This window comes from Lampris incognitus, chromosome 6 (genome assembly GCF_029633865.1).
Source record: "Lampris incognitus isolate fLamInc1 chromosome 6, fLamInc1.hap2, whole genome shotgun sequence".
NCBI lineage: Eukaryota > Metazoa > Chordata > Actinopteri > Lampriformes > Lampridae > Lampris > Lampris incognitus.
The window spans coordinates 31097858-31111606 of record NC_079216.1 but is presented as its reverse complement, the minus strand read 5'-3'; the positions used below and the strand labels follow the sequence as shown (position 1 = coordinate 31111606).

The following is a 13749-nucleotide window of genomic DNA, read 5'->3' as shown; positions in this document are numbered from 1 at the left end:
TCCTTTTGACCACACAGCCGTGGCGTCATTAATTTCCTCCAACTAAAACTAAGTCAGTAGTTCATTCTGCTAAACCTCAGCCTCCTGCCTACCCACAATACCCTTTGCTAACTCCCGCCCACCGTCTTAAAGGGACCGTCTCTGGCCCGCATGGTGAATATGTAACCTGCAAGTAGGTCACTACACACGCCCCCCAGAATTCACCATGACAACAAGAAAAAAAAATCAACGCAGTGGGGGACGAATAATGCAGCCAAAATGGCTCCTCTTGACGGGTGTAGGGGCAGGGGTGTGTGTAGCGCCGCATTATGTAATAACGCTGCATTATGTAATAATGTAATACATTTTCACATCATTATGTAATAACGCCACATTTCGGACAATAATTTTGAGGGTTTATAAAATTAATTAAACTGCCTTATTTTTTCTGTTTCATATTTGTTTTTATCTTTTATCTGCTTTCTAATCACATATATTTGTTTAACATAATGCAGATGTGTGTATGTCCCCTGACATTTTTGTGCACTGAGAATGTTTGTGTCTGTAACACGCATTTAGTGCAGTTTTTGTCTCTGAACATTCAAACACATTCTCTATGATTATAATAAACGGTTATATTTGAATAAGTTTTGACTAATGAAACATCTTACTAGTTTGTAAAATTAATTCTTAGTTGAGTCATGCTAGAATGCTTAAAATCAATGTTGTTCTGACGTTATGTTTTTTTCAAATTAAGACATAAATTTTGGTGGTTTATTACATAATGATGTGAAAATGTATTACATTATTACATAATACGGCGTTATTACATAATGCGGCGCTACAGGGTGTCCATGCTGAGGGGGCTGGGCCAGTTGAACCGGCCTGTCCAAGTCCAGGTGAGCCGACTTGAAGCGGTTCACCGAAACCCACTCCTGCTTACCACCGACATCCACAACAAAGTTTTTAGCCTCCGCTACTAGGACACGGAAGGGTCAATCGTAGGGGGGCCACAGGGGGGTATGGTGGGCATCATGCCGGATGAAGACGTACCCAGCTGACTGCAGGTATTTGGGGATGTAAGACTGAGGGAGGCCGTGCCGCGAAGTTGGGACTGGAGTGAAAATGCCGGCAGCGTCCTGGATAACAGCCCATTGGTGGGCAGCAGACCAGAGTGCCACGCCGTCTGGGAGAAATTCCGCCAGCACCCACAGTGGCTGGCTGTGAACCAGCTCAGCCAACGAGGACTGGAGGTCTTCCTTAAGGGCGGTCCCCAGGCCAAGCATGACCCATGGGAGCCAGTCGACGTAGCTACTGTCTGTGAGGCTGGCCCGAAGAGCGGCCTTCATAGAACGATGAAACCGCTCATATAAACCGTTGCCCTGCGGGTTGTACACCATGGTGCGGTGCAGCTCCACCCCTAGGCTTTCAGCGACTGCAGTCCAGAGCTCGGATGTGAACTGCGGGCCCCGGTCAGAAGTGAGGTCGGATGGCGTGCCAAACCGAAATGTTTGATTTTCTTACTTGGATTTCTGAGCATGCATCATGACCCTTTGTGCTGATATTTATGGGGCTACACACAAAAATCCAGTTCAGAAAATCCTGATTCAACCAAATTTGCAAAGCTGCCCCTGCATTCAAAGAGAGGACATCAGGCAGTGCCATCATAAATCTCCATAAACCTGGTTTGAAATGGCTTAGTGGGCTACAAATTGCCACAGCCAATGATGGTGTCAATGTTAGTATGTGAATCCTCACTCTTAATATTAACAACTGTGGGCTAATGGGAAGGCTGACCCTGCTGGCATGAAACACCCTGCTCAGCATGTCAAAAACTAAATGCCTACAAGCAACTCAATGTACCATGAACTGAGACTGGTAAGTCAATAATGCAAATGGCAGCACGCTGGACGCAGCGGCTGCTGCGGCTCCCTGTTCAGTGCTATTTTTCTATGTTATTCACACGTTAGTTTTAAGTTTACTTACAAGTGTAGGTCATGCGCTCTTCTACAGCTGTCAGGAGTTTTAAACCTCAGAACGGATTACTCACTTCCCTCCACCATCACGGACAATTTCCCCATACATATTATCTGCTCACCGGTCTCGCAGTGGAAACGCTGCCCCCGTCGGCAACGTAAACAAAAGAGGGGGAAACGAGACGGGCTACATGCTAAGCTAAGTAGCGCTCCCTTCAGAGTTCCCCTCCCCAGCATCTTCATGGCTAATGTCCAATCGTTAGCTAACAAAATGGACGACATAAGCCTCAGGCTGTCCTCTCAGAAAAGGCTGCAGAACTGCTGTCTGCTGATGTTTACGGAGACTTGACTCAACAGCAACATAGCTGACTCGGCAGTCGAGCTAGCAGGCCGCACAGCCTTCCGTGCCGACAGGACAGCGGACTCCGGCAAGACCCGCGGAGGAGGTTTGAGCATTTATGTCAATAACTCTTGGTGCATCAATATAAAGATCGTTGAAAGGCATTGCTCTGCTGATCTCGAGCTCCTTATGATTCAGTGCAGGCCTTTTTACCTGCCCAGAGATCTAATGGCCATTACCATCGCCGCTGTATACATCCCCCCACATGCTAATGCTAAGATAGCATTTAAGCAGCTACAATGTGCCATCAGCAGACAACAGACCAAACACCCGGACAATGCCTTTATCATAGGTGGTGATTTTAATCAGGCTAACCTCAGGTCTGTATTGCCCAAATTCCATCAGCATGACTCCTGCCCCACTAGGGGACAAAACACCCTGGACCATCTCTACAAACATCAAGGACTCATACAAAGCTACTCCCTGCCTCCACCTGGGGCATTCTGACCACCTCTGCCTGTTCCTGGTCCCAGCCCATAAACCCCTAATAAAATGGGTCAAGCCAGCAGTAAAGATAATCACTGTCTGGCCAGAAGGAGCAGTCTCTGAACTCCAGACTTCTTTGAAAACACAGACTGGAGTATTTTTGCACATTCAGCTACCCATGGCTCCCATATAGACATTAATGAACAGACATCTGCCATACTAGCCTACATCATCTTTTGCACTGACAGTGTCACAACAAAAAAATCAATCTGTGCCTTTCCAAACCAGAAACCCTGGATGACCAGTGAGGTCTGGCAGCTGCTGAAAGTCCGGGATGCAGCATTGAAGTCAGGTAACTGTGAGGCCTACAGTGCAGCCAGATCCAACCTCAAAATGGGCATCAGAACAGCCAAACATAAATATTCCCTAGGAATAGAGGACCACTTTCACAATAGCCCTGATCCCCTGCGAATGTGGCAAGGCATTCAGTCTATCACACACTACAAAAGCTCCAATAGCAGTCCCACTGTCCATGATGCCTCCCTGCCAGACAAGCTAAATCATTTCTATGCCTGCTTTGACAAGGACAATACTGACCCAGCCACAAAACCCCCCAGCCACCCAGAAAACCAGGTGCTCACTTTATCGATGGCAGAGGTCAGAGAGTCACTGCACAAAGTGAACACGCGGAAGGCTGCTGGACCGGACAGTATACCGGGTCGGGTCCTCTGAGAATGTGCCGACCAGCTGGCTGAGGTCTTCACAAGTATATTTAACCTCTCACTGTCCCAATCCATAGTCCCAGCATGCTTTAACACCACCTCTATGATTCCTGTCTCCAAGAAACCAACATCCACATGTCTGAATGACTACTGACCCATAGCACTCACCCCCATTGCCATGAAGTGCTTTGAGAGACTGGTTCTGGCTCACATCAAAAACATTATCCGACCCCCCACCCCCCCCACACACACATTTGACCCACATCAGTTCGCCTACCATCCCAAAAGGTCTACTGAGGATGCCATTGCCACTGCCCTGCACGTTGCTCTGACCCACCTTGAACTTAACAACACATACATCCGGATACTGTTTATAGATTATAGCTCTGCCTTCAACACTATCATCCCCGCCAAACTAACCACCAAACTCCTCTCCCTTGGCCTCAGCCCCTCCCTCTGTAACTGGACCCTGGACTTCCTGACCAACAGACCTCAGTCTGTTAGGTTAGGTGACCACACCTCCTCCCCCCTGACCCTCAGCACAGGTGCCCATCAAGGCTGTGTTCTGAACCCCCTCCTTTTCTCCCTCTTTACCTACGACTGCCTGCCAACTCACCCTTCAAATTTTATAGTTAAGTTTGTAGATGACACCACGGTCATTGGTCGTATCACCAACAATGATGAGACGACCTAAAGGGACAAGATTCAGCACCTCACATCATGGTGTACTACCAACAATCTTGTCCTCAATGTGCAGAAGATGAAGGAGCTGATTGTGGACTTCAGGAGGTCTAGAAGCTGCAGCCACTCCCCCATACACATCAATGGGATGGAAGTGGAGCATGTTTCCAGTTTTAAATTCCTTGGAGTACACATCAGCGAGGAACTTTCCTGGACATTAAACACACAGGCCCTTGTGAAAAAGACCCAACAATGCCTGCATTTCCTGAGGAGGCTGAGGAGCGCCCGTCTATCCCCCCAAATTCTCACCAACTTCTACCACTGCACCATAGACAGCATCCTAACCAGCTGCATCTCAGTGTGGTACAGCAACTGCACCTCAGTAGACCAGAAAGCTCTGCAGCGGGTCGTCAAGGTGGCCCAGCATATCACCAGTACCCAGCTCCCAGCCATAAAATACATTTATCACAAACGCTGACCAATCTAGTCAGACTAGCTTGGTCTAGTCAGAAAGGCACAAACTGAGGAAGCCTCTTGGATGAGAGGCGAAACATCTTCACGGATATATACCAAGTCCAGTTGCACTTGATTCAACTCCTTTGGATGACCAAAACAAGCGTGATTTCTCAGAATCGAAGGAGAAATAATGAAAACGGAAGGGCGTAACACTAGCCTGTCATATTGTTGAGGTATCAAGGACACTTTCGTGTTTTTGTGTTGAGAAATATTAAAGATGTAGTGACCTACTTGCAGGTTACGTATTCACCATGCAGGCCAGAGACGGTACCTTTAAGACAGTGGGCGGGGGTTAGCAAAGGGTATTGTGGGTAGGCACGAAGCTGAGGTTTAGCAGAATGAACTACTGAGTTAGTTTTAGTTGGAGGAAATAAACGACCCCACGGCTGTGTGATCAAAAGGAGAAGTGGTCTCATCTCCTTTCTTTCATCCCCCACACTGGTGAGCCCGACGTGAGCCATGGCGAACGAAGCTACCAGTGCAGCGGCAGTAACTAACGTCGTCTCGCTCAAACTACCCGACTTCTGGGAAACGGCTGCGGCAGCATGGTTTGCTCACATCGAAGCCCAGTTCGCTATTAGGAACATCACTGTGGATGAGACCAAGTACTACTACGTCGTGACGGCACTTGGAACATCTACGGCGTCACAGATATTGGGCCTGCTGCAAGCCCCGCAGCCGCCCGTGGATAAGTATGGTACAATTAAAAGACACTTGCTGCAGGATTTTGAGCTAGCAGAGGTGGAGCGGGCGGACTGGTTGTTTTTGCTGCAAGGCTTGGGAGACGGCAAGCCTTACCCCCCCTTCCTTTTCGGCCAGCTGTTCCTCCGCGAGCTCCCCTCGCACGTCCGTGCTGCCTTAGCCTGCTCCAAGTTGTCCACCACCAGCAACTTTCGGTAGTTGGCCGCAGAGGCTGACAGGATTTTTCTTGCCAGCCAACAGCAGTGTGCGGCCCCTCTACTGCCTGCCTACGCTCTTCCATCACCGCCGGTTGAGGCAGCGGGCGTCGCGGCAGCAATTTCTCAACGGCAGCAAGACTCAGGGGGACTGTGCTTCTACCATGCTAGGTTTGGAACCAAAGCCAAGCAATGCTGTGCACCATGCACTTTCAGCAGGGCGGGAAAAGCCAGGGCCGGCGCTCAGTAGTAGCCCTGAGCATTGGCCAGGGAGGCAGGCTGCTGTTTATTTAGCATACAATCTCCGGCCGGCGGGTGCTAGTTGATTCGGGCGCACAGCGGTGCATCCTGCCTGTGACACCAGTGGACACGATGGCCGGCGGATTCGGCCCCCGTATGGATGCCGCTAACGGCACCCCCGTACGCACCTATGGCACACGGTATGTGGAGATGGTTTTTGGAGGTCGGAGGTTCGGCTAGGACTTTGTAATGGCGAAGGTGTCCATTGCCCTCCTGGGTGCGGATTTCCTGTGCGTTTATGGGCTGTTGGTAGACATTAAAAACCACCGCTTGATTGACGCCGTCTCCTTCTGCTCCTACCCATGTACGCCGGGGGAGGCGGGTCCCGTCATCTTGTCCAACATGATTGCCACTGAGGATGAACTTCAGCGTCTGCTCGCTGAGTTTACGGACCTCACAACGCCCATCTTCTCATCAGCAGTCGCCAACCATGGAGTGGAACACTACATCATCACCACTGGCCCCCCAGTCTGTGCCCGTTCACGGCGCCTCGACCCAGTCAAGCTTGCCATCGCTAAGGAGGAGTTTGCCAACATGGAACGCCTTGGCATCGTGCACCGCTCCGACAGTCCATGGGCCTCCCACCTGCATATGGTCATGAAGGCTAACGGTGGCTGGTGCCCATGTGGTGATTACCGCCACCTCAACAACGCCACGACGCCAGACCGCTACCCCGTCCCGCACATTCAGGACTTCTCCATGCATTTGGCGGGGGCGGTCATCTCCTCCAAGGTAGACGTTGTGCGCGGATACCACCAGGCGCCGGTCTGCCCACAGGATGTGCTGAAAACGGCAGTAATCATGCCGTTTGGCCTGTTTGAGTTCCTGAGGATGCCGTTTGGGCTCAAGGGGGCTGCACAGACCTTTCAGCGGCTCATGGACTCTGTGTTGCGAGATATGCCATTCCAGTTTGTTTACCTGGATGACATTCTTGTGGCCAGCATGTCCGCAGCGGAGCACCTGGTCCACCTCCGGCAGCTGTTCGAACAGCTCAGCCAGCATGGACTCATCGTCAACCCGGCAAAGTGCCAGTTGGGCCTGCCAACTATTGATGTCCTTGGGCACCGGGTTACAAAGGACGGAGCAACCCCCTCCCCGACAAGGTGGACGCCGTCGCCAGGTTCCCACACCCGAACACGGTGAAGTCCCTGCAGGAGTTCCTGGGCATGGTGAACTTTTACAACCGGTTCATTCCCCAGGCGGCTCATCTCATGCGCCCCCTATATGAGGCTCTGAAGGGTAAGGACCCCAAGGGCCCAGTGGACTGGTCAGAAGAGAGAAACCAGGCGTTTGAGGACACTAAGGCTGCACTGGCTGACACCGCCTTGTTGGTGCAGCCATCACCAACTGCCCTAGTAGCACTCACCATGGATGCCTCAGATTATGACATGGGGGCAGTGTATGAGCAGTGGGTTGGCGGAGCCTGGCACATCCTTGATAGGGAGGAATGCTGGTTTGAACGGGGAATCAAAGAGGCCATCTGTGTTAAGAGGGAACGACCATCCCTGAACCGGGGGGGGGGGGGTACATCTGTTCTGTAAGATGTAACCTCCCCCCGTTCTGTAGGAGTATGTACATCTGTCACCATCTTACAATGCTGTGATTGCAAACATTCCCAAATCCTCTGTGAATAGTACACATGGCCATCGAAACTCTAGTTCAGGGGTCAGGAACCTTTTTGACTGGGAGAGCCATAAAAGCCAAATATTTCTTAAATATATTTCATTGAGAGCCATATAGTATTTTTAACATATAATAAATTAAATATGTCTTACTTTTAATGCGACTTCTGGTGCTGCATGGTGTATTGAAGTGCCGCTTTACATTTGACCGTTTCATCGATGCAATTTTAGCATTGCATATGAGACATACCGCAGATCCTGCTCTCTCCACAAATGCAAATTCCTCTGTGCACGCAGCCTGGAATGCATGGTAATCATCGTCTTTTTTTCTTTTCGCCATCTTTTCCGTTACAAGGGTTGAAGCGGATAAACTAGTTGGCTATCTGATAAAATTGATTTCTTCACCTTTACAATGACCCGGACATGCTCGCGAGCCATTGGTTCCCGACCCGACCCACGGGTGACCCGCGACCCGTGAAATTTATCTTCAAAACTAATTTCTGTTTACTTTAAAATGACACAGTATTATTAAGAAATATCACAAGTATTTTAAAATCAGTTCCAAACTGATTTTTTTTTCAACTCAAAATTGTCTGGGAGCCATATGCCGTCACCGGAAGAGCCGTATATGGCTCGCGAGCCATAGGTTCCCGACCGCTGCTCTAGTTAATGGTCACACCCATATTTGCACATGAAACTGGTCATTGGTTTCCGTCATTATGCACTGTATTGTACTGTATTGTTTATAAGGGTTGGGATACCTTCAGTCAGCCCAGACACACCAAACTGACTAGCAGCGACGAAGGCCGACTGTTGCATCGCTGCTAGTCAGTTTGGGCCAAAAAGTAGCACTTGAACACACCCCAAAGACTACAGCCAACGGCCAACTAGCATGTACGTTCTGCACTGGTTCGTTAAGCTGAAGTCAATCAGAGTGATCTCTCTCACCGACAGGCTCCGCCAATTCAACATGCTGAATCGGCTGTAAAGCTGCCGACAGGGGGCCGACTAGTGCCGACGGCGTGGGACACACCGCAAAAACTAGGGTCACAGATGTTCACCGACATTGGCCGACGACCAACTGTCAGCCTGGTGTGTCAGGGCCTTTAGACCGAAGATGTCACTTAGTTGAGTGATGAAATGTATCCGTCAATAAATGTTACATCCAGATGAACTGATTCAACCTTCTTTGATCAGTGCAAGGGATTTAAACCTGTGTATTACTGAATGTGAAACTGGCAAAAATGAGAGAATCCTATTAGTCATCTTCACTTTATCCCATTCTAAGTAGATTTTAAGCCTTCTTCAAAATTCAAATCCTTCATCTCCACATGAGCCAGATCTGGAGATGTATTATCTAGGAACCCATCAGTGATGTCCACCCTGATACCTGAGTCAGGTTACCATCACGCTGGCCTAAGTAGACTGGATAGTGTGAGGAGTAGAGGTTTGTGATTCCGTTTTTATATTGGATTTATTCCTCTTTCTCCTCCATCCTCTCCATCTTTCTCCCACTGTTTATGAGACACATCAAAGGTCTGTGGAGAGTTGTCTCTGATGTCAATTAATTTCTCATTACCTGCTTCAACTTGTGTGTGTGTGTGTATGTGTGTGTGTTTTTGTTTTTTCCAGGCTATACCCAGGAGGAGAAGGTGGAGATAGCCCATCGTCATCTGATCCCACATCAGCTTGAACAGCACGGTTTAACACCTCAACATTTACAAATACCCCAAGACACCACACAGGAAGTGATCACCAGGTACAAATACACAGATGGCTACAGAGACTTAAGCACCAAAGAATGTAGAAACTCATACATTGCTATGAGGAGATAGCCTGTAACAAATGATGATACTGGAAACAGTAGAAAATACAATATATTAGGAACTCGGCAGGTTTTTCCAGCTTTACTCTGGCTAAAAACCAACAGCAATTAACATGTTTGAGAAAAGGAGGGGAAGACTGTGGTATCAAGAATGGTTGCTGGTAGAAGTCGCTATTGACTGGAGGGTAATGTTTGTAAATTATTGAACTAAGACTATTAATATTGTTGGCTTAAATAAATGGGTTGAATGTTAATATTTAACCCATTCACTGAGCCTGTGAGAGAAATTTGAATTCCTGATTCATGAAAAAAAATCATACAGTATGAAATAGGAGAAGGTGTAAAAGATTTCCATATCAGCGGATTCCACAGTGTAACATAAGATTTTTTTTTTTAGTTAGATATATTATCTGGGACACAAAATGTTGATGTCAGCAACAGGGTTGAAGATTCAAAATTCAATCATTTATTGCCATATCAACTTTGCAGTTGATTTGGAATTTGTTTCAGTGTGCTCAAAGACAAAGGTAAACACAATACATACAAGTAGTGTCCACAAAAACATACTGTTACAATTATAATTCAGTTAGTGCTACATTATGTCTCATGCCCTTAAAGTGACAAATTAAAGTGCATGTGCTTAAGGAGACTGTACTTGTACAATCCGTGAAGCATTTAGAATGCGGACTGCTGCAGGGTAAGTGCTATTGTGGAAGCGAGATGTCAAGAATGTCTGACAGTTTTTCAAATTCCAAAAGATCCAAGTGTTAGATAACATACAAACATCTGACTAAGATTTTGTAGTGAATTATGACCGAGGTTTGAATAGCTCTCAGACAGATGAGCCTTATATACAACCAACAGCAGGAAGTAAATGCTCAAGTAGTAGTAGTAGTAGTAGTGCATATTATTTTACTTACCTTCTCCCCACAATCTGTATTAAGTTCAAAACCTTTTTTTTTTCTCCAAGCGCTAGAAAATCAGTGGAGTGTTTACCAAAAAAAAAAAAAAAAAGGATAACCACACATTGCAATTGGTGATGGGGGACATTTTATTGTTGATGTTCACAGTAACCTAACACATACTGATCAGTATTTAAGGTTTGACTCGCATCATCCACTGGATCCCAAACTAGGAGTCGTGAGGACGCTGTACCACCAAGCTGACAACATTCCCACCAACACAGCAGCCAGGGAAAGGGAGAAATCCTACATTAAACAGGTCCTGGTTAAGTGGGGTTATTCTAACTGGATATTTGTCAAAGCCAGGAAGACGCCCAAACAGTGCATCAGCCAATCAAAGAGAGGAGGACAACAGCTGCCTAAGTGTAAACCAGTGGTGATTCCGTAGTGGCGGGAGTGTCGGAAAGTTGAAGCGCGTATTTTCCAAACACCATGCCTCAGTTGCTTTCAAACATCAAAACACACTGTGCCAGAAATGGGTGCACCCCAAGGATCAGTTCCCTCAGCACAAACAGAGCAATATAGTGTACGCTGTTAAGTGCCGGGAGAATTGCTGTGACTTGTACATCGGGGAAAGCAAACAGACACTGGCTAAGAGGATGGCACAACACAGAAGAGCTAATATGTAAGGCCAGGACTCCACAGTCTTTAGAGAAATATAAGTTCTTTGGGGCAGGGAGGTTATTTAAGCTTTCTGTTTTTTTAAACCCCCTCCCCTTTTTTCCCTTCCCCAATTGTACTTGGCCAATTGCCCACTCTTCCGAGCCGTCCCAGTCACTGCTCCACCCCCTCTGCCAAGCTGGGGAGGGCTGCAGACTACCACATGATTCCTCCGATACATGTGGAGTCGCCAGCTACTTCTTTTCACCTGACAGTGAGGAGTGTCGCCAGTGGGACATAGCGCGTGGGAGGATCATGCTATTCCCTCCGGTTCCCCCTCCCTCCTGAAGAGGGGGCCTGGCTGACCAGAGGAGGCGCTAGTGCAGCGACCAGGACACATACCCTCATCCAGCTTCCCACCCGCAGACACGGCCAGTTGTGTCTGTAGGGATACCTGACCAAGCCGGAGGTAACACGGGGATTCGAACCGCCGATCCCCATGTTGGCAAGCAACGGAATAGATCGCCGTGCTACCCGGACGCCCCCTTATTTAAGCTTTCTTAATCAGTGCCAATATTGACTCTGAATTGGTTGAAAGGTTATTCTGAGCAATATCGAAGGAGAATACCATGATCACCTCTATATATTGACACAAAAGCACACACTTATAAAGAGGTGCATCAGAGTACAGCAGAGGCTGTTATTAAGGTCACTTTTCATAAACATTTTTTCATTTGACTAATTTGCGTGTGATTGTATGTATGTATGTTTGTACATATATGTTTGTATGTGTCTGTGTTTTAAGCTACACCCGTGAGGCGGGTGTGCGCTCTCTGGAGAGGAAGATTGGAGCCATTTGCCGTGCGGTGGCTGTGAAGGTTGCTGAGGGTCAAAAAGTAACCAAGCCAGAGGGTGCAACCCCTGAGGACCCAGCACAGAAGCAAGGAGGTAAGAGCCCATGTGTTTAAGTATCGCTCTTTGGCTTCTTCAGGGTGTGGTGTCAATGTAGAATATATAGTGCTGTTTTAGCCTCACTATGCTTGCAGTTCAAAATAACGTTCATGAGAGGGTCGTGATTTATCTCCTAATTATTCTGGCGAAACAGATGATGATAAAATTCCAATTTCATAAATACTGCTGGATTTGAAGTCAAGGGAAGGTTTACAAGATGGTTGTGAAACCAGCTATGTTGTATGGTTTGGAGACAGTGGCACTGACGAAAAGACAGGAGGTGGAGCTGGAGGTGGCAGAGTTGAAGATGCTAAGATTTTCATTGGGAATGATGAAGAAGGACAGGATTAGGAATGATTATATTAGAGGGACAGCTCAGGTTGGACGGTTTGGAGACAACGCAAGAGAGGCAAGATTGAGATGGCTTGGACATGTGTGGAGGAGAGATGCTGGGTATATTGGGAGAAGGATACTGAATATGGAACTGCCAGGGAAGAGGAAACGAGGAAGGCCAAAGAGGAGGTTTATGGATGTGGTGAGGGAGGACATGCAGGTAGTTGGTGTGACAGAGGAAGATGCAGAGGACAGGAAGAGATGGTAACGGATGATCCGCTGTGGCGACACCAAATGGGAGCAGCCGAAAGTAGTCATAGTAGTAGTAGTAGAATTCCAGAATTTTAAAATTGGCTGATTCAAGCACCTGGGCTAAATGGCTTGAATCTTAAAAGACAAATTGTTAGATTCAAGATTTAATTTATTGTCATTTCCATTATGTACCTGCATACATTAAAAAAAAGAAATGCCGTTTCTCCCAGCCCACAGCAGTGCAACAGAAAAGATAAAAATATGTTTAAAATTTCCCTAAAAATGATACCACTAAAATTATATGAAAACAGAGAAAACAAAAAAAAGCACAAATAGTTAACAACATAGTCCATTCAAGTGCAATTTCAGTTCAACGTTGTCAGCTGGTGTCTGTCAACGAGTGACCAGCACTGAAGGGGGGGGGGGCACAGGTTGTTAATGGTCCTGCTTGCTTGTGGGTAGAAGCTATTTAGCACTCTGCTGGATTTAGCACAGATGCTCCTGTACCTTGTCCCAGACGGCAGGAGGAAAAACAGGTTGGCACAAATTATCTTGCTAGCTGTCTTCACTGTCCTGTTCAGCTGGTGTTGTTGGGTCACTTTGCAGTTACCGAACCAGGAAGTGAGACCGTAGGTTAGAATGCTTTCAATGGTGCCCTGTAGAAGGTGGTGAGGGCTGGAATGGGGAAACTTGCTCTTTTGAGTTTCCGGGGGGGATTAGCCTATGAAATAAGCTATAAATGAAATAAACTATAAAACCAGTTTGAACCAGATCCTGGTAATGTGCATAAGGTACTCTCATACAGGATTACAAAAAATGCATGTCTATACAAAGGATTAAAATAGAGATTTTGGCATTCAACGGATGTTCTAGTCCAGAAGTACACAAAATAAGTGCCATCATTTAATGAGCTTGAATCTGCTTCACTAACATCACGCAACAAATCAAGCAATCATAACAAATAATACAAATAAACACTAAGTCAAACACTATTGTTTCCTTGTAATACTCAAGTATGAATGACTTGAGAATTGCTGAGGATAGAATAGCCCAATTAAGGCTTCTGTTTTATTTTCTGTACATCACCTACAAAAGCCATTCTAATATGTTACAAACTCTGTTTGTGTGTGTTTATGCATGTGTGCATATGTGCACAGACATGTCAGCACCACCAGAGATGCCCATAGTGGTTGACCACATTGCCCTGAAAGACATTCTGGGACCACCCGTGTTTGAAATGGAGGTAAGAAGGGGGTAGTGAGGTTGGAACAGAGGGTAAAGGAAAATGGGGACCTTTTTTTTTTTTAT

General features: G+C 47.1%; 1 protein-coding gene across 3 annotated transcripts in view; it reads left to right on the top strand.

The window, feature by feature from the left end:
- The window catches only part of lonp2 (lon peptidase 2, peroxisomal), a 45463-nt gene that overhangs the window by 26328 nt on the left and 5386 nt on the right, over positions 1-13749 (top strand). For all 3 annotated transcript variants that reach the window (XM_056281801.1, XM_056281800.1, XM_056281802.1), the window contains exons 12-14: positions 9151-9277; positions 11711-11853; positions 13599-13684. In XM_056281801.1, the coding sequence (XP_056137776.1) occupies positions 9151-9277; positions 11711-11853; positions 13599-13684 (356 nt within the window). The remainder of the gene's footprint in view (positions 1-9150; positions 9278-11710; positions 11854-13598; positions 13685-13749) is intronic.